General features: G+C 36.8%; 3 protein-coding genes across 3 annotated transcripts; 1 reads left to right on the forward strand and 2 right to left on the reverse strand.

Moving 5' to 3' along the window:
* Window positions 1-5,395: 5,395 nt before the first annotated feature.
* Window positions 5,396-6,793, reverse strand: LOC129238945 (3-hydroxyacyl-CoA dehydrogenase type-2). Its single transcript, XM_054874191.1, has 2 exons — window positions 6,611-6,793; window positions 5,396-6,399 (listed from the first exon to the last, which is right to left on the reverse strand). The coding sequence occupies exons 1-2, from the start codon at window positions 6,617-6,619 to the stop codon at window positions 5,641-5,643; spliced, it is 768 nt and encodes a 255-aa protein (XP_054730166.1). The 5' UTR covers window positions 6,620-6,793; the 3' UTR covers window positions 5,396-5,640.
* A 2,845-nt stretch (window positions 6,794-9,638) lies between these two features.
* LOC129237780 (uncharacterized) lies at window positions 9,639-12,739 on the forward strand. Its single transcript, XM_054872714.1, has 6 exons — window positions 9,639-9,992; window positions 10,054-10,956; window positions 11,023-11,190; window positions 11,440-11,730; window positions 11,809-11,964; window positions 12,029-12,739. The coding sequence occupies exons 1-6, from the start codon at window positions 9,791-9,793 to the stop codon at window positions 12,226-12,228; spliced, it is 1,920 nt and encodes a 639-aa protein (XP_054728689.1). The 5' UTR covers window positions 9,639-9,790; the 3' UTR covers window positions 12,229-12,739.
* A 3,961-nt stretch (window positions 12,740-16,700) lies between these two features.
* Window positions 16,701-18,540, reverse strand: LOC129238995 (transcriptional adapter 3). The gene has a single exon (XM_054874251.1). The coding sequence runs from the start codon at window positions 18,427-18,429 to the stop codon at window positions 16,969-16,971; it is 1,461 nt and encodes a 486-aa protein (XP_054730226.1). The 5' UTR covers window positions 18,430-18,540; the 3' UTR covers window positions 16,701-16,968.
* Window positions 18,541-20,058: the final 1,518 nt, after the last annotated feature.

Genomic DNA, 20,058 nt, shown 5'->3' on the forward strand with positions numbered 1-20,058 from the left:
GAAACTTTAATAAAACTGTGGCGAATTTTATAAATCTTGTGCAAATTTTGAAATCTTGATTCATATGGCTTTAGTTAAAGAATGAACTATATTTTTATTAAAAAAAATATATTAAATTAAAAAATAAATCAATAAACAGTCAAAATTTGTCAACATATTAAAAAAAAACAGAAACAAACTAAAAAAAAAAATACCAGTCTAACGGTTAGACGCGATAGAAGTGAAACCTTCCGTAAAACAAACTGAGAGAGAATGAGACGAAAACAGCATTAGGGGCGGGATAATTATAGGTTCATTATAATATTGATATAAAGTTCATATTTTGTTTTCTTCATTTTATTATTATTCATCCTCAATGTTTTCAATTTCAACAAATGATACGAGTGGCTTATGATAGCTAAAATATGATACAAATGCTTTGGTTTCGATGTTGTCAACATATCTTTGAAATACCGCGTCAATTGTTGTTTTTGATCGTGTTGTCGATTCAGTGCGATTGTTACACATTTTTAAATTTAATGTTGTATTGAGAAAGTCAATTGAAGGAACCGCTGTGTCCAATGCAAAATTTACGTTGAAATCACCTCTTAAAATCATTGGAACTTTATCGTATCCGCGATACTTCTGGTGTATACTTTATTAAATTTTCGTGAATGAATTCCGTGATGCTATTTATTGATTTTGGTTCTCCGTCACCTTTGGAAAATGTGTAAACAGTAAGCAAACTTTATTCAAATATTTTCCCTCATTTTTGCATCAGTAAAATTAAACAAACGCCGTAGCCGAATGGGTTGGTGCGTGACTACTATTCAGAATTCACAGAGAGAACGTCAGTTCGAATCTCGGTGAAAACACCAAAATTAAGAAAAACATTTTTCTAATAGCGCTCACCCCTCAGCAGGCAATGGCAAAACACCGAGTGTATTTCTGCCATGAAAAAAAGCTCCTCATAAACATATCATAAAAAAAAAAAATAACTGTATAAAAAAATTTTTTTCTTGTGATTCGAACCAAGGATTTTGGATCGGAAGCTCACATTGCTAGTCGCTCTGCTACCGCGCCATGCTGTCGGCGCTGGCCTAAAAGTTATTTAGCTACGAAGCGTTATATTATATGTTGATATAAACGTAGCGACGAACTAAATAACTTTTAGGCCAGCGCCGACAGCATGGCGCGGTAGCCGAGCGGCTAGCAATGTGAGCTTCCGATCCAAAATCCTTGGTTCGAATCACAAGAAAAAATAAAAGTTATTTAGTTCGTCGCTACGTTTATATCAACATATAATATAACGCTTCGTAGCCAAGAGGGTCGCTATTTCCGTTTCACTTTTTCTCAAATCACTCCCAACGATTCTAAAGAAGTTTTCACTTCAAAAACTGAAAACGAAATTTTACAGAAGCCGGAATAAAGTAAAAGAATCCTTGGAAGCCTTGAAGAGTCGACCTCGAAAATGTATTTTCTGTGAATATTTTATGTATGTTTATAAATTTATAATGTATTTTTCACAAATACAATCATATTCTTTTAGATGATTCCAACACAAAATAATCGTTTCTCTAACTTTGAACTTTTACTTTCAAGACGTATATAAGTGTGGTGGTGTAATTAGAGTAGTTGATTTCTTCTTCTTCATTTCGCCTTTAATTTAGAAATACCAGTAAAACGGAATGGCTGACGGAAAGTTGTTGTTGTCTTGTGAATTCGTTGTTGTTGTGTTCGAATTTAAAGTGTTGTTGTTGCTCGAATTCATCCAGCTTGAACAGGCTCCCCTTAGTTACTTTGCTGCCTCAATTTTTAGTTGCTGGGAAATTTTTTTTGTTTTTGTTAACGGGCAGCTGTTTGCGATAGATCGTAATAATTACGGTTCCAGTGGCTCAATGGAAATGGAAATTTCAATTTTTATTTCATCATTTCAAATTTTATTCAATTAATATTAAATTTACATATTTTGTTATTTATAGAAAAAATAGAAAAAATATGCTTTTTAGTCTTCAAAACCCTTGCAACTCCTTAAGCATGAAAATGGGCAAATGTATGTCAGAATAATATTTAAGAGAAAAAATTTTATAAATTTTTAGTGGAATTCTCTCTCCCATGAAAAATTCACCATCGTGATAGAGGTGAAGTAGAGCTGAAACTGCACGCAACAGAAATGGGGATGCTGAGGTGGGGCAGCGGCGTTACACTGCTGGACAAGATTCAAAACACCTTTATTCTTAGTAAAAATAAAGTAGCTTCAATCACCACTGGTACGGTCATGTAATGAGACAACCAAAGGATTACGCAGTGAGGTAAGTGTTGCAGGTGGATGTAGCGAAAAGAAGGCCGGGCGGACCACAAAAAAACTTGAATTGAAAAACTTGAAAACAGAATTGAAAACCATGTTAGCAAGAGTAAGGAGATGGCGCCTATCGTGGTACCGTTACTTTGCGCACAGCGAAATTGACAATGAGTTACGCGATTTTAGCTCCAGTATGGCCAGATAACCATTTTCGTAACTTGATTTATCATTTTTTTTTTTTTTTTGTTCTTTAGTCTCAGAGTTTTAGTCCTTCCTTTATAACATTTTTCTAGCCTGTTTTAATTAAAAATAATGTTTATAATTTTGCAAAATATACATTTTTTTAAATTAGTTCAATAATTCACTCAGTTTTATTTAGCTTTACTTTTTTTAACATCTGGTCGCATTGCCCGCGATTGCAGTTGTTGTTGGTGTTCTTCTCCTTTCAGCAGTCAAATCTCTCTCTCGCTTTGGATATAAAAACGCACTAAAACGCCCATTTAAAGAAAATAAATCACCAAATTTTTATTGAATTACTTTAAGAACTTTGTATGCGTGACAAATTGTCTTGAAAATGTGCGTTATTTTAAATAAATGTGATAACCATAACAATTTTATTTATAAGTTTTTTTTTGTTAAGAGAAACTCTTTTGTTAAAGGGACGACTTTTTTGCTATATTTGCGGTTATGTAACTAGATAAGGTACTCTTTTGGTAAAAATGTCAGTATGGTTTCTGGTTTTATGGTTTTCAGGTATTTTTTTTTGCTTATATTTACTATGAATACACCTCTTAATGCCCTAAGGATTGGTGACCGGAAGAAACGATTATACCTCTATGATTTTAATTCGCATTCAGTAAAATGTGTAAAAAGGTTTTCAATCTTAAGAAGAGTAGAGAGAAGAAGATTTAATATTTTTCCATAACCTTAAAAGATACAAAAAATTAAATTTGCTCTTTCAAAATATTAAATTTTATAAGATCAACAAATTTTTATTAGCATTAAAATCTTTTTAGAGTGACCTTTTTAACCTTCTTTTGCTTAATAATACAGTTTTTGTTTAACTTACAGTTTCGGTAGCTTTGAATTAAAAAAAAAAAAACTAACACCAAACTTAAAAATTTTCCCATTTTGGGTATAAAAAAGCATTAAATTTATTGCGAAGAGCAAATGGTTGGCAACACTGCATAACTCGGCCAATGTGACGTCACTCACTATTTGATGGGCGCAATCTTGTTTCTATCATTCTTGACATTAACGTATGTTACATGCCAGCTGACAGGATCTAGCTCGTGCGTAATATGAGAAATTCTAATTTTTGTCGTGAAGCTGTGCCAGCTGATGTTCTCTCAGCGCCTACTCATTTCATTTCATTTATTGCCCAAAATCATTTTAACATAGCAGTTTACAAAGTTATGATAAAATTAGATTATTTAGCATTAGCCTAGTGTTGCCAAACTGAACATTTTAAAATAATTAGCAAAATAAACTTATAAAAATTTAAATTTGTATTAAAAAAATATATTATTACGGCGGTGCTCTATACTGTTAGCATAATAAATAAATTAACTATTGCATTTGTTGGTTTTTGGCTTTAGTTTATCATGGGCCTCTTCAATTCGCCACTTCTCTGCTCGTTATCTCTCTGCTCGACTAATTTAACGTAAAATTTGCATGTGAAAGCAGCAACAAGAGATCTCTTCTATTCGCCATTTCCCCTCTCTCTATATCTATGCTCTATTAACTTTTTCTTAACAAACAACAAAAGGCCTCTTCCATTAACGAAAAATTTGCATGTGAACGCAATAACAAAGATATCGAGTAAGATTCGCCGCCAGCGGATATGGTTATAGTTCATTAGACTGGTATACCTCACTATTTTACAAACACAGGCATACAATTTTACACACAAGGCAGCTGTTTTTTACGTCGCCTTACGGGCATAAGTGTTGGTCAGTTTTGTGTATCTGACGTCAAACAGACACCGCACACGTACAAGTTCGGTGTGTGTGAGCACTATAACAATTCTTAAATTACTACGAGAAATAAGCTAAGTTAAATTACATATTTCCAAGTCTTGGCTATCAGAGGCTTTAGTGGCCTTTTCTTGCTCCTGGGTATATTCAGAAACGCATTATAAATGCGCAGTAATTGCAGCGCTGGCAACACTGCCAATGTGACAAGTGATGCAATTGATAGATTTGTTAACGATTTGCAAAAAGATTTGTTGAATTTATGAACACGTTTTACACTAAAATGGAAGTATTATTGAGTTTAATTGTTGACGATATATTTGAAGTAAAAAGTGATAGTTTTTTGCTAAATAAAGCTAAAAAGAAGATCACATATAGTAAGATGTTCATTAAAACGAAAAATTCCCAAAAATAAATCTTTTTTTCCTAGTCGCTAATGCTTTTTTATTATGATTGTAATTCATTACTTTTCCAATTTTCAAAAAATAAAAAATCTTTTTTTGAAACAATTAGAAAATTTTCGCTGCGCGATTTGCCCGTCTATCTTCAAATCTTTATTCACTTTTTTTTACTTCTTCCGCCACCGTATTCCACAAAACACTCTTTCCTCCTCCCTGAAGCAAATTCATTTTCCATGCTCAGTCGGACTCTGAGAAGCAACTTTACTTCCGATGTACTTAGATAATCGCTAAAATCAAGAAAAATGTAATAAAATATTGTTTTAATAACGTATATTTAATATATCTTTGCATTAAAAGCTAAAAAAATTAGTTTTATACTCACTTTTCATCAGACATCATATTAGCGTAATCAGCGGCAGTATTAAAATTTTTCCTGCAAATAATGCGTGACGTTTGATACAAAAATGGCGTTTTGGAACGCGATGCATTTGCAGTACTGCCATATTTGCATTTCTGAACGCATTGCCAACACTGCAAAAGTACGTTGCGCATTATAATGCGTTTCTGAATATACCCCCTGCCTGGATATTCTGCCTACATAAATGCAAGTGTAAACACAATCAAATATATTTGAGATAACAGTAAATCACCAAAGCTTGATAACAAACAAGTTCATCGTTCCAGTTGACGCGACAATTGATAAGCTATTTTTGTGTACCGAGATAATTAAAACAACCAAATATTCTTACAGGAATTATTGTATAGAAAACTTGATTCACTTTATTTTCATTTATAATTGTATAATTGACATTTTTGAATATTTCGTAGATAACGTGTAGTATACACATATAGAGGCATGTCTGCACGTAGCGTACGATTGGAACATTCAACTTAATAACTAGATTTACAAAAAAAAACATTCTCTCAAATTAAATGCAACGTTTTAGACGGTGAATTGCAGGAAATTAGTTTGAAAAATCGACTTTTAAGGTTGCATGCGAAGTGCACCATCGAGACGAATGGTCTCACCATTCAGCAACGGGTTTTCATAAATCGCCTGCACTAAATGAGCATATTCGGATGGCTCGCCCAAGCGTTGAGGAAATGGTATCGATTTGGCCAAAAAGGTACGCACCTTCTCTGGCAATGACATCAACATTGGTGTATTGAAAAGGCCAGGAGCGATGGTACACACACGAATGCCTTGTGTGCTAAGATCACGAGCAATAGGCAGAGTCATACCAACTACAGCAGCCTTTGAAGCAGCGTAGGCTGCCTGTCCGATTTGGCCATCATATGCAGCTACGGATGCTGTGTTTACAATAACACCACGTTGGCCATCTTTGTTGGGTTCATTTATACCCATCACACCGGCCGCAAGACGAATGACATTGAATGTGCCAATGGTGTTGACCGTAAGTACACGAGTAAAGTCATCCAAACGATGTGCCACATCCTTGTTGAAATTATAAGTCTTCACAGCCACAGCTGTACCAGCACAGTTAACAGCTAAATCGAGACGTCCAAACTTTTCCTTGGCAGTCTGCACTGCCTCTTGCACATCCTTCTCGGAGGTCACGTCGACTGGCACAAAGATTACATTGTCGCCAATCTCACGGGCTACCTCACTGCCTTTCGAGCTGCTTAAATCGGCCAACACAACACGAGCGCCTTGACGAGCAAATCTTTCAACAGCTGCGCGCCCCAAACCGGAGGCTCCACCAGTAACTAGAGATACAGCGTTCTGGAACAATGCAAAAATTTCGTTAGGAATCCATAATATCGTCAGTGAGATAATATTAGAGTGTGATTGTATAATATGTAAACCTTGTTTATATGTAGAAAAACAATACAAATTCTTCACTTTGCCCGAATGAACTTTGGACTTTGCTTATCACGCCGCAGGGGGGAAATGCAATACTTATTTATTGTTTTTTCTTTGTTATTGTGCTCACCTTGATCATGTTGCTTGCGCCGAAAGAATATTATAAATGTCGGTTTTGTTTTAATAACAAGTATTTATAAGAAAAATATAAATTTGGAAAAACACCGGTTGCTCCAGATAGTTAAATGCATCCAATTGCCAAGATGAGCCCAATCGTAACCTTCTTAAGGGGTTGCAAGGTTGTTGTACACTTTCCAGAAAATACAAATAAATGCGGCCCTTCCCTGTGCCAATTGAAATGCTGCCAGACAGTTTGAAAAAAGTTTGTTATTGAATTAATAAAGCTGCGTTCATGCTGAGCCTTAAATGCATATTAAGCTTTTTCGAACATTGGTTTTTTTCGAAATGTGTTTACAGTATCGCATTTGCGCACATTAACAAAATTTGTCCATCTATACTTTCAGACGGAAGGGTTTAAGAGCAATGGAACCACATAGTATTTTGAGTGGAACCACATAGTATTTTGAGTGATGTGTAGGGAGGAGCAAGATGCTTGTCTTTTTTGTGTCTTAAGATAATGGCTTCATTTTGAAATGAGTGTGAAAAGCGTCATATAAAATTTATCTCCTGGTGTAGTTGCGTTTACCTATCTGGTAAAGTTATATTTACCTACAATTTTATGGTTTAATTATACATGAAAAAATGAACACCTCGATTCGCGAAGTTCACAAAATTCGCGCTAACAATCTGGGAAACCGTGAAGTTTTTCAAACGTGCACAAAACTTTGATCGATTAAAATAACATTTCGCAATATACATAATTGTTTTCGGCAGCACTAATAAAAAAAATCCCTTTTGGTAGTGATGATATATAAATATATATATAATTGGCGCTTACACCCTTTTTGAGTGTTTGCCGAGCTCTTCCTTCTATGGCGTGCGCCTTGAAGTTGTTCCCCAAATGGAGGCACCTACAGTTTCAAGCCGACTCCGAACGACAGATATTTTATTATGAGGAGCTTTTTCATAGCAGAAATACACTCGGAGGTTTGCCATTGCCTGCCGAGGAGCGGCCGCCAATAGAACAAACTTTTTCTTCATTTTGATGTTTCACTGAGATTCGAACCTATGTACTCCGAATTCCAAATGATAGTTACACACCAAACCATTCGGCTACGGCGGCCGTCTTAGAAATATGAATACCCTAAATAAACACCCAAAAGTTCGTAATTTGACAAATAATTGTGATAACCAAAACCAAATAGAAGTAAAATACCCCTTAAAAGCCTTCGCTCACGGGTCGTATCGTCATCTGCACTACATTTTTTTTTTTACATTTACATTATTGAAGTGAAACTGTTTGGGCGTTGATGGACGAGCGAGAATGGAGAGTAAAATTTCAAGGCCATGCAACGTTTTGGGCATTTCCGTTACGCGAGAGAGAAAAAAGATATAACGTAGAGGGAAAGGAGAGAGAGAGAGCTATACCTTATACATATATACCTTAGATACACTTAGGGCTATTTGTCCTGAGTTTTTCCTTGTGGTTGCTAATTTCTAGTGAGAAATAACACCGCCTACTTTTTGGCGCTTGTTTGTTGGCGCAAACTTGTAAGAAATATATTTTGGTGCCTACTTTTCGGGCGTTTTTTGGTCCCAATTTTTTTGGCGTTTTTTTTTTTGGTGCCTACTTTTTGGCGCATATTTCCGTTTCCTGGCTTGTGCTTGTGCGTACTTCAAAGAGCTATCCATTCCGGCGTCAGATTTATTAGTATTGCCTTGCGGTAATTTGTGCCGTTGCTACGGTCCTGGAATCGCTGCGGTTGTGCGGGTGATAAACACTCGGAGTAGTGCGCGTTTTTGCCACGGTTTGTGTCCGGCGCTTACCTGCACCGGTCGACCGTTCTCCGTTTTTTGTAAATTTTGTCTATTTGTATTCTCTGCAAATGTTGTGAATTTATTTAGATATATTCTTTCTCTCTCTCTCTCTCGGGTCTCTCCCTCTTTCTTAGTCTGCCTTGAAAGTTTCAATTCTGTTATGGGTACTACGCTACACGCACTTTTTTTTTAATGTAGCGACGATGGCAATACGCTACCTTGTCCGCACACAATGCAACTAGCTATCGTCAAAGTACGGATTGTCAATATGTTGAGCGATGCAAAGAATTTTATTTTGTTGTATTACCTTCTCTATCGGAAGGGAAATAAAAGGAGCCACTGAGTGCATCCGTACATTAGGAATAACTCAAACAGCAGATTATTCATTGGCACAAGGGAGTTACAAGAGGAGGATTACAAATTTCAGACATTTTAAGAATGCCTTTAAACACAATTCCGACGGACACCGTAAATATTATTGCGACGGGATGGTTTTCAGCTGACATTTTGTGATTACAATAGAGTTCATTTTATAAAGAAATATTTTCGTTTGCCTTATTGGTAACGCGACTCGTCGACGCTCATTGATACAAAAACGTTACAAAGTTGTTTTTGAGTTTTTGTGCACGGTAAGGGACTGCGGTAAGAGATTCCGTGCGGTGTTCACTGTTTTCAGCATTTGTTGTTGCACATATGTGTTAAAAGGCGAATCGTATACGGGTCGTCAGCTATTTATGGTGCCCACACTCACCAACGTAATGACTAATGAGAGCCCCATGTAAATGAATTCTCACCACCGTTCCGTTCCGTAGTATCGTAGATCGTTGTTTCATTGTGTCAGCTGATACGCGTACGGGCGTACGTTTACGATGGTGAGTGTGAGCACCATAACCGACCGAATTTTCCGAAAAGAGTAGCTCAGCTATTCACCAACCGCCAAACTGTTTATATTATCTATGCTGTTACTCGCTGTCTGCTTCAGCAATACACCTCTCGATTGAAAGATGCTAAAGTCAAATCAATTGCCCAAAACTGAATGGGCAAAACACTAACTTCTTTGCAAAAGTTTTCATTTCTATGTTTTTAAATACTTTTTCTTTAAAATTTGATATGAAATAAAAAGTAACTTTTTTGGATTTATTTAGTGGCTCAAGATGGCCGGCACAGGGTGCCTTTAATTATTGCTTCATGAAGTTTGCTCACAATTTTTTGCAGTGAGCTTTGAAAGGTTAATTGCCTTATGTCAGCTGTGAAAAATTGTTGTCAATGAAAAAGAAAATGATTGACGCGAGAAAAATCTGTGGCTTGTAGCTGATTTATATTTTTTGGAATACTTTTATGCAATTTGGGGTGACTTAAATAGTACAACACGATGGAAAAACGACAACTTCGAAATAGTGAATCCAAATCGAGCGAATGGATAAAATGTCAATCAAAGAAGAGGCCAGGCAAATATTATATGTTCAACAAAACAACTGGCGAAACCAAATGGTGCAGTGAACTCGTAGATGGTGACACCACATCAGCCACTACAAATGCAAAGGAAAAACCTCTTTCGCCACAAAAATGCACAAGTAATCAAAATATCTTGTTTATTGTAATTAAGCAAATACAAAATATTTTCTTTTGCAACAGCAAAAATGCTCCGTACTCCTGCACAGGACCGCCTTAAGCGACTCCAACAGAACTTGAAAAAAGGACGCAAAGAAATGGTTTCGCAAAAACAAAACAAGCCGCAACGGGGACGGAGCCAAGACAAAGACGTCGCAATCAAGGAAGGAATCGAGAATAATGTACCTCAAGAAACGGATATGAAAAAGAGTAGAAATTCAAAATCAAAATCTTTAAAAGCCGATAACAATATAGAGTTGCGAAAGGATTCCCAACCGTCAACAAGTAAAGGTGCGTTGTTGGGCAAAGTGGAAAAAGATAAATCACTGAAAATTAGCACACCCAACAAATCAATACAAATCTCGCCTAAAAATGAACGAAAAAGGCGAGCATGGTCTAACGCTATCTTAGCAAGCGAAACAGTAACAACATCCCCAAAACGAGTAAAGCAAGAAGAAACACATAAAGATAAAAGCGAGGATTTAAAAAATAAACCGAATACAAGTCAACGCACTACTGCATCCCTCGGTATTGGCAGTTCCATTGTAAGCAAAATAAAAGCCATATGCAAAAGTACCTTCAACAAATATTGTAATACCAAAACGGCTTTAAGCCAAAAACCACTGGAAGGATGTGTCGATAAAAATAACCTCAAAATATGCAGAAAAGATACACACATACGCCCTAAGGTGCATTTGGCGTTGAGAAATAATGCAACTGAGATAGAAGGTGATGGTGAAAATGATATCTCCAATAAACGCAAAGCGGCATCAACTGCGCCAATGGCTATCGTAATGAAAGGCACTGCAACGCCAAACAACGGCAGCCCATCTGTGGATTTTAAAGCAGTTGCCTTGACTGCATCACCATCTCAAATATTTGGTACGCCCAATAACCTTTTGGTGCCCGCATATGAACGGGGTAGTGGTAAGGGATAAGCATTGAGATACTAGCAAAGATGAATTTTAACTAACATTCAAAAATTTTTTTAAGCTAACACTCGTTTAGAACGGCTGCGTAACTCTCTACGCCAGCAAGAGCTTCCCAATAATAATGAACTGAATACGCCAACGCGGATTTGTGCCTCTGCTTGTTCGTCGGCTTTGGCCGTTGTTTTACGCGATAGTGCTATGGCTAGCGGCACTAACGGCAGTGTAGATGGTGCGTTCATGAACATAGTTAGAAATAATAACTTTCCAAAGTAGTTTTACATATTGCTCGTCGTCGGCTGGAGGAGTATTTCATTTGAAGAAAATGTGTACTTATATTCACATAGAAAGGCAAAGTAAATTCAAAACTTTTAAGCCGTTCTTCCAGCAAACACCCAATATGCCTCTAAATACTATCACATTCATATTTCCTGTAAATTTAGTGACATTTATATATGCTTATACATTTTCATACATTTAGAGCCAATGGATTGGATGCCAATTGAAGAAATGAAGCCCGATATAATAGAGATATCCAGCAATGAGTCTAGCAACGCAGAGCCCAGCGTTCGAAGTCAAGCATCAGATACTATGGGTGAATATTACGGCGTTGTCAATGAAAATCTCTTACGTTATGCGGTAGAACAGAAACTGGATGCAACAACTGCAAATAGAAAGTGGCTTAATGGTTTTTATTACTTTGTTTTGGACACAAACGTGCTACTACAACATCTAACATTTATTGAAGAGTTGAGCCATATGAAATTATGCGGTTTGTAGTCGTAATTGATGTTAATTGAAAATTAAAATTCTATTGAACTTTGAACTTTTATAATCGTACACCTAATAGAAACCAGAGGTACTGTGCTCTTCATACCATATTGTGTATTACAAGAGTTGGACAAACTGAAGCAGTTTGCAGTGGGCGATGGCACCAAAGTGTTGGCAGTGCGCGCTATTAAATACCTGAACGCCAAGTTCGAAGCAAAAATTAAGCACATTCAAGGTAAACATATCTACATATATGTATGTATGTATATTTAATTGTTAATTTTGATGCTTTACTGCAGCACAAAGCGCTCTTAGCGAACTTGACCATATCGTTGAAGTGAACTCACCCGACGATCGTATTATCAACTGCTGTTTACAAGCCAAACAACACGTTGATCATGTTATCTTATTGACTGAGGATATAAATTTGCGTAATAAGGCGATTTGTAACAATATTTTGGTGTCTACGAAATCGGATCTTATAGCCAAACATGCGTAGGAATTCCTCGATAAATTCAATTATCAAGTATCATTTATTGCATACTAAAAAACCAAATTTGAAGTTAAGTCAATTCACTTCAGTATGCCATACAAATGATGCACTAACGTATTTGTAGTTTAACTTGCATAAATTCATTGCGCAGTCGTTTAAACATCACATAAAACTATGCAATTGGCGAGTGCTTTGCCGGCGATGTATACAGGTCGTTCGTTCTATTAGCTTAGACTCGACTGTAGTGGAAGGAAATTCGCACAATCCATGCCGTAGACGCTACCGCTAACTTGTGTTCATGCACTCATTTTACTCAAACATCACATAAATACTTAGTTATGTACATACATACATACATGCCAAACAAATTGTGATATGAAAAACAACAAAGTCGTTGCTCTATGAAATATTTATGTCTGTATGAATTTTCCTTTAGATATTAGTCCTAAATTTAGTTTATAGTATCGTTGCAAATGAATACATGGAATTGCATTTGAAAGACGTTTATGTATAAATATTTGATATTTTTATACTTGCTATGGGATTCATTCCTATTTACCATTTATTAATAAATCTGAAGAAATTTTCATTACAAATAAGTGTTTATGTATGTTTATATATCGTAAAACCCGTACTCCTCCCATAATCGGGGAAAGTCAAATAACAAATTTTCACATTATATTTTTAGAACAAATCGCATTTCGGCAACCGAATCCTCTACTTTTTTAATTTTATACTTTCAACCGCTGACGTGAGCAAATCAACTTCTGTCCTCTTGTTCAGCCTATGATTTATATAATACCCAAGGAATTTCATTTCATCAATGGAACGTGATCCCTGCGCTTGTATTACATTTATTTTCATTCCAAGACGTTCTACCACAGATGCAAACTGAGCAATGTCAACCGGCACATTGCTTGAAAAGAATGATTTGTCGCCGAGAAACACTGCATCCCTAAACGTTCGGTGATTAGTCACAAAAAGGGCATAATATGTCACAATGCAATTAACAATTGAGCCAACAAGCTGGGCGAAATAGCTTCCATTTGGAATACCGCAATCCTTTTTATAACGCTTGCCATTAGACATACGAACGGTAGTATGGATGAAATAGTCTCGTATACGATCGATCATTTTCAGCATTTGTTGCCAGTTTGCAACTCCATATTCTTGATAAGCCCTATAATTAAAATTACGTTTCACAATATCGAATGCGATCTCAATTAACCAAGCGGGTACAGTCTTATCAAAATTTAAAAAACCAAGACTGTAATAGTATTTATCTGTCTTTGCAAATCGTTCTCTAATTTTCTTCGCCCCTCTTGCTGTCTCCAGTCCATAAGCAATAGGAGTCTTTTCTGGTAATAATCTTTGGTAAGCTTCAATTAATGGCCAAGCAAAAACCGCTTCCCCAAATTTGAGGGTGGCTGGATAATGCCAAATGGTGCGCACTTTATGCTCATCAGCGTCGCACACATCTGCAAACGCGCAACAATCCGGAAAATCTATATCATTCTCCCCGATTTTAACAGAATGCCAAAACTTTCGTACGGCACGAATTTTTTCAGGGTCGTCTCGAATTTCACCCTTAGTTTTAACGCCATCTGTAGTCCATGGTAAGCCTGGGCTTTCAGTCCATATGTCACTTTCTCTTTTAAAAACATCGTTTAAATGGAGCATCTTCACCGACCATGAAAATCTCACAAATTTCCTCAGCGTTAGTGAAATTGCACTATTTAATTTGTCATCAACTGGCCTTGTTGTGGGATTATGAAATTCATTTAAGTCCCGCAATATTAAATCCTGCACGTCAACATCCAAAAACTGCTTGGCATATTTACTTGGATCTGTCTCATCATAAGTCTGAGAAGAGAAGCCCACACCAGTTCCAATATAACTTAACGGCATAGTTTTTAAAATATATGCTCAACTACCGGGAATCGTTTATGTTTTAAATCCAACTCAAGAATGATAAAATAACGCACCCGTCACATTGGATCCGTTGCGGCAACGCTTTAACTGTCGTGACGCGCAAAACGTACCAGTGCCAAGGCGAATAGAGTATCTCAGGTGGGCGCCATTAAAAAAAAGTTACTTTATTTTTCGCGATTTTGACAAGTCTGACCTCAGCTCAGTTTGCAATACAAAACAAACGAAAGTAGAAGAAATTACTTGTTTGTGAAAATTCAGTGAATGGCTTGGTAATATTGTAATTTGTAAGATTTAAACTAATCAAACTAATGAAAACGAAGTGCCGTGTGCTAAATTGTGAAAGCAAAAATTAAAAAAAGTGTTTAAATTTAGTTTGCTTGTTTTTATGCGGAAGACGCCGTGGCAAGAAAGTATGTGTGTGTGTGTGTGTAATTTTTTCTTCTTCTTCTGTTTCCAAGGCGCATTCACGAAAGATGGTGGCACTTGACCAACAACAATGTTTTGTACGTTAGATTGTCAAACCAAAGTATTTGTAAAGTAGAAAACAGAGAATGAATTTGCCTTGGTTCAAGGCGAATTTATTACAGGTGACAGCAAACACATATAAGTAAAACCCTACATGTATTTGTTGTTGCGTTTGGTGCAAGCATCATGTCAAAATCAGCAAGCAAATGTAGACATACGAATGTAAGCATACCAATACATACAAACAAAGCATATCATTTTGACGTAAGCCATACCTACGGCGAAAAATTCAGCTGGGTGAATGCTGTCACCTTATTAAATCCACCTTACCTTGGTTGTTTCCATTGCTTTCGCCTACTGGAGGTCGATTTATTTATTTAAATTCGCCTTGCGCCTACTAATCTTCTTCACAAACAAGTAATTCCCTTCCTTTGGCTTGTTTGTTCATCTGCTCTTACGATACGGCGAATTCGGAAGGCGCAATTGTTTATTCTAACATTCTTCATATTACAGCAGTTATTTCGTGCCGAACGTTTTATTTGAAATAACGCATCAATAACTTCGTTTCCTTTGAGCTTAATTTTGTGCTAAAAACGATAAACAAACAGTATTTCACTTAAAAGTAGTATCTATTTAATAAAAACTAACTTATCCTCTTCCATATTCATTTCGTCGTAAACAATTTTATACTGCGCTTGATAAGCTAGGGTTGACCATCAGATTGTCATCATTTTACTAACACAACGCGTGGTGATGGTATTGTTGCAGAAATTATGAGACAGCGCGCGATGCGATCTCATAAAAAGTAACACCGTCGCAATTATTACTGCAAAAAATACACCACAGCATTCGTAAGTGCAATTGGATAATTTTGTAAAAATGTGTAGCTAGTAGCTCCAATGAATAGGCCAGGAGCCAGGAGTCATTTTGACCTCATCATTTCATGCCGACTGATTTTAATACTAAAGGTAGACGTCATCCAATGGATGACGAAACCAACCGACAGCTGTGCGTGGGATGCTGCGAAACGTGTCGAAAAAAAATGGTTAACAACTCATTCGCCTGTTCAGCTGACGTATTTTTCCACCTCTACGGCGCAGCTGACTATTTTTTTTATTCTGCTAAATGTCAACAATACACAAAAAAAATTTCAGCCGGTATTAACTGACTTGGTTTTTCGATACGTTTCGTACCCTCCCACCATCACACCCACCGAGGGTGCGCCAGCTGACGTTCACTTTCGTTATTCATGAAAAGTAAATCACAAGTATAGTAAAGAATTTAACGGTATAAAAATGCAGTCCAAAATCGACCCCTGGCTCTCGGACTAGAACGTTGTTTACGAGTAATTTGTTTTGTGTTCGCAAAACGTTTATTTCAAATAAAAGAGAGGGCAGGAAAAAATATGTCTCAAAAAAGTTTATTCTACTAAAGAAAAAATTGTCCTGGCGGTAAAAATTAAAACTACTATATACATTCAATGAGTAATTATTTTTTAGAAAAACAAAAACAGAATTAATTTAATGTACTATAATCAATTCATAAAAAAAATATTTCCTTAGAAAAAAAAAAGAGAATTTATAACTTTTCTTTCGGTTTTCATCTCCACCTAATAAGCGGGCTAAAATTGTGGAATCGTAAGGGCTCGGTTGTATGAGGCCTCACTGTATAGGTACTCGTTTATTAATTATGCTTTATTGAATAACATTTTGCTAAGAGCCGCTCATGCAAATATTTGCGCAAGAAATCACAATTCAATGACTAAACAGGCAACACAGTTGAGGTAAAAATATTGTCTCAGCATTGAAATAGTTTCGATTTTATGTTATTTTGCTATAACAGATGCAACTTCTGTGAAATATCTGAATTTTTTACAGTCTCAACAACCTAAATCAATTCTCACTAGTTAAGGCAAAGGTTTGTGCGCCGCAAACCTCAAATCCAATACTACAATCTAAAAGACTATACATATTTGAATGACTGTGACTGTAACCTTTAAGTTATTCCCAAACAAACTTCAACTTCCGATTTTGTTTTTGCTTTGAATTTATACAAAAATACAATTAAAAAAAAATGCGATCTTCTAAATTTTCAGTTTTTCAGCATATTATCCGGTTATAACGTTTTTATTTGTGGTATAGTGCAGAGGTGCGGTTTCGCATTTTCCAGCAGTAAGTTTGAATTTGCATTTTATAGTTGAGAAAAAGAAAATAAATTAGAGGTCTTATGGTATTGTGAAAATTAATATTATTTTTCATTTAGAAGCGCCACTAGTATTGAGCGTTCAGGTGCTGCACTAATAACGCGCGTATCTGATTGTGCTTGCCCTCCACCAGTGGTGGCCAAAAACTATTCGTAGAGAAAACAATTTGCCTGTATACGCTCTAGTTGATCAGAAAGTGTTTTTTGTTCCGAAGTCAAACGATATATCTCCTGCTGATCTTCGGCACTAAGCGGCTTGCGCTTAGCTTTACTCTGCATGGTACGTTTGTACGCTTCAAGTATTTCCTGGTCGACTGTGTCGAGTTTTCGTTTAATTTCTAGACGTTTGATTTCTTCAGCGGCAGACTCATGAAGTCGTTTCAGCGCAGCACCATTGTACTCAGCAATCGCTGATAGTTCCGAAATTAAACGTTTTATTTCAGCATGTATTTCGTCTTCGTCATTGTTTGGGAAATCATTTAAATCCAGTATACCTTGTTCTATGAGTTCTCTTTTCACACGTTTCTCAATATCGATACAATTACGTAGCAATGATAGAGAACGAAAATTCATTTGTGCCGAAGAGTGCGTATTTTCGCTACTACTATTGCTGCTATCCGCCACTGCAGCTGCCGCCAGTTCGCTGGGGTTTTGTATCAGTTGCTCCTCCAGTAGCGCAGACACTAAACGTTGTGTCAAGGGTCCGGTGACACATTCGTCCATCATGGATTCAGCCTTCTTAATCATACTGGTTGCAGCAGTATTTTGTGGTTTCAAGCGATTTGAATTTGCATTAGGATTTGAAGCTTGTTGCACTTCTTTCATATCTTCCGTTGCCCAAATGGTGGAGTAATGTGGACCTAGCTCTGGTATAGGCGGCACCAATGGTCCGGAATATTGATCTAAGAGATCATCGAGCAAACGTAGATCCTCGTTTGTTAATGGCATACAATATGGTTCGACGGAAAGCCAAAATTTGTTTGGTGTATCATTTTTAGGCAATGTAACCTTTTGCAGATGATGATCACGATTCTGCCCATGACCATGTGAACCAGAGGGTGGCACATAATCCATGCTGTCATCCGTATTCGGTGCAACCGGACTGTTTTTAGCATGTTTTGTGTGTTTTAACGACGAGGCGGGTGTATGTTTGGGCTTTCGTACGCTTGACGTTTCCTCACGCTTACGTTTACCGCTAGACGAAGTACCCACATTAGTTGTGGGTGTTTCCCCACTGGCGCCATGTTTAGTGCGTCGTTCATTCCGTCGCTCATCTTTGTCTAAACTCTCGTATTCAGACTTTAAGACACGATAACGTAGCGCCACACTAGACAGCAGTGTTTCAAGCTCCAATTGTATATTATCCAAATCTTCAGCGGCTAAATGATCATCAGTAGACCGTTGTAGCGCTGCGTGGTATGTTGGTAATTGTTTGCTGTTGTCTTTTGTTTTTATAAACGGTATATTAATGGCACTGCTAGTAGCGTCAGTGTCAGGTTGGGACGCCGTCGAAACCGGGCCGGTCTTCCCGCCAGTTCTGTTGCCACCTCCCGACGAGCTAGCACCAAATGCTGATGCTTTGAGGCCTTTTGCATTACTTGTAGCCATTGAATGTGGGTTTTTATAGCAAATATTTAATGAATTGCGTATTAATTGTAGCGTTTTCTTGATTCACACGATGTATTGATTCAGAATTACTACGTTCTTAGCTGTCAGTGATCGCGTTGCCAACTGAATTAGAATTTTTGTTTTCTTTCAAGGCAAATTGACTATTGAAGGTGGCGTCTTCCAAAAAAAAAGTTACTTTATTTTTGGCGATTTTGACATGTCTGACGTCAGCCTCCTTTCCAATAAAAAACAAACAAACGAAAAGCAGGAGAAACTACATTTTTGTGTAAATTCAGTGAATGGCATGGTAATATTGTGATTTGTGAGATTTAACCTTAACCAATTAAAAATCGTGTGAAAACTCAAATGAATATGTATTAAGTCTCCAAATGCAGTTTTTTGCATTTTTATGTAGAAGATTGATAGAATATCCAAGTTTTATAGAATATCACGTTGCGCCTTCCGAATTTGCTGTGTCGTCAGAAACCAGGAATAAACACAAAAAGAGGGTGAATTACTTGTTTGTGAAGAGGAAGAGTGGGCAAAATCAATGGAAACAACCAAACACAAGTAGTTATACGCATCCACATACATACACTTTCTCGCCGCATAAAAACGATAAAACAGCATATGTAGACTTTATAGATATTCATTTGTGATTTCACAATTTAATACGCGGCACCTCGTTTTCATTAGTTTGCTTAGTTGACATCTCACAAATTACAATATTACCATGCCATTCACTGAATTTTCATAAATATGTATTTTCCCTTCTGTTTGTTTTTTATTCGAAAGGAGCTTGACGTCAGACTTGTCAAAATCGCGTAAAATAAAGTATCGGGTAAAGTAAAGTATCGGTTCGAATCTCAGTGAAACACCAAAATGAATAAAAACATTTTTTTAATAGCGCTCGACCCTCGGCAGTCAATGGCAAACCTCCGAGTGTATTTCTGCCATGAAAAAGCTACTCATAAAAAATATTTTCTGTTCGGAGTCGGCTTAAAACTATAGGTCCCTCCATTTGCGGAACAACTTCAAGACGTACGCCACAAACAGGAGGAGGAGCGCGAACAAACACCCAAGAAGGGTGTACGCGCCAATTATATATATAAAGGGTGGTTAAATTTCAACGGCCGATGTTGAATGTGAACCACACCTAAACGTCAACGACACCGTTGGACTTCTTTCTTTGGGGTTATTTTTTCTTTCAAATACGTCGATAAGCCAGCAACAATTCAAGAGCTAAAGGATGACATAATTCGGCACATTAACGGCATAGAACCTCAATCATGCCTCAGCGTCATCGAAAATTTGGACCATCGGACGGAGGTGTGCCGCCGAGGCCGCGGTGGCCATTTGACCGATATTTTCTTCCATACGTAATTGAACCATACCAATATTATCATAATAAAGAGAAATGACAATAATTTCCTAAAAAATTTTATTTTATTCAAAATGAACACCGGCTCTTGAAACTTAACCACCCCTTATAAGTCAATAGCCCTGGTAGCTAAATCTTTTATATTAGATTAATCTATAATTTTAATTATATTTAAACAAATTACATATAATAATAACAATAAAGTAACTGTTTTGGAAAGGCGCCGCCTATGATGCTCAATTCGCCTT

The sequence above is a fragment of the Anastrepha obliqua genome, chromosome 2 (genome assembly GCF_027943255.1).
Source record: "Anastrepha obliqua isolate idAnaObli1 chromosome 2, idAnaObli1_1.0, whole genome shotgun sequence".
NCBI classification, from domain to species: domain Eukaryota; kingdom Metazoa; phylum Arthropoda; class Insecta; order Diptera; family Tephritidae; genus Anastrepha; species Anastrepha obliqua.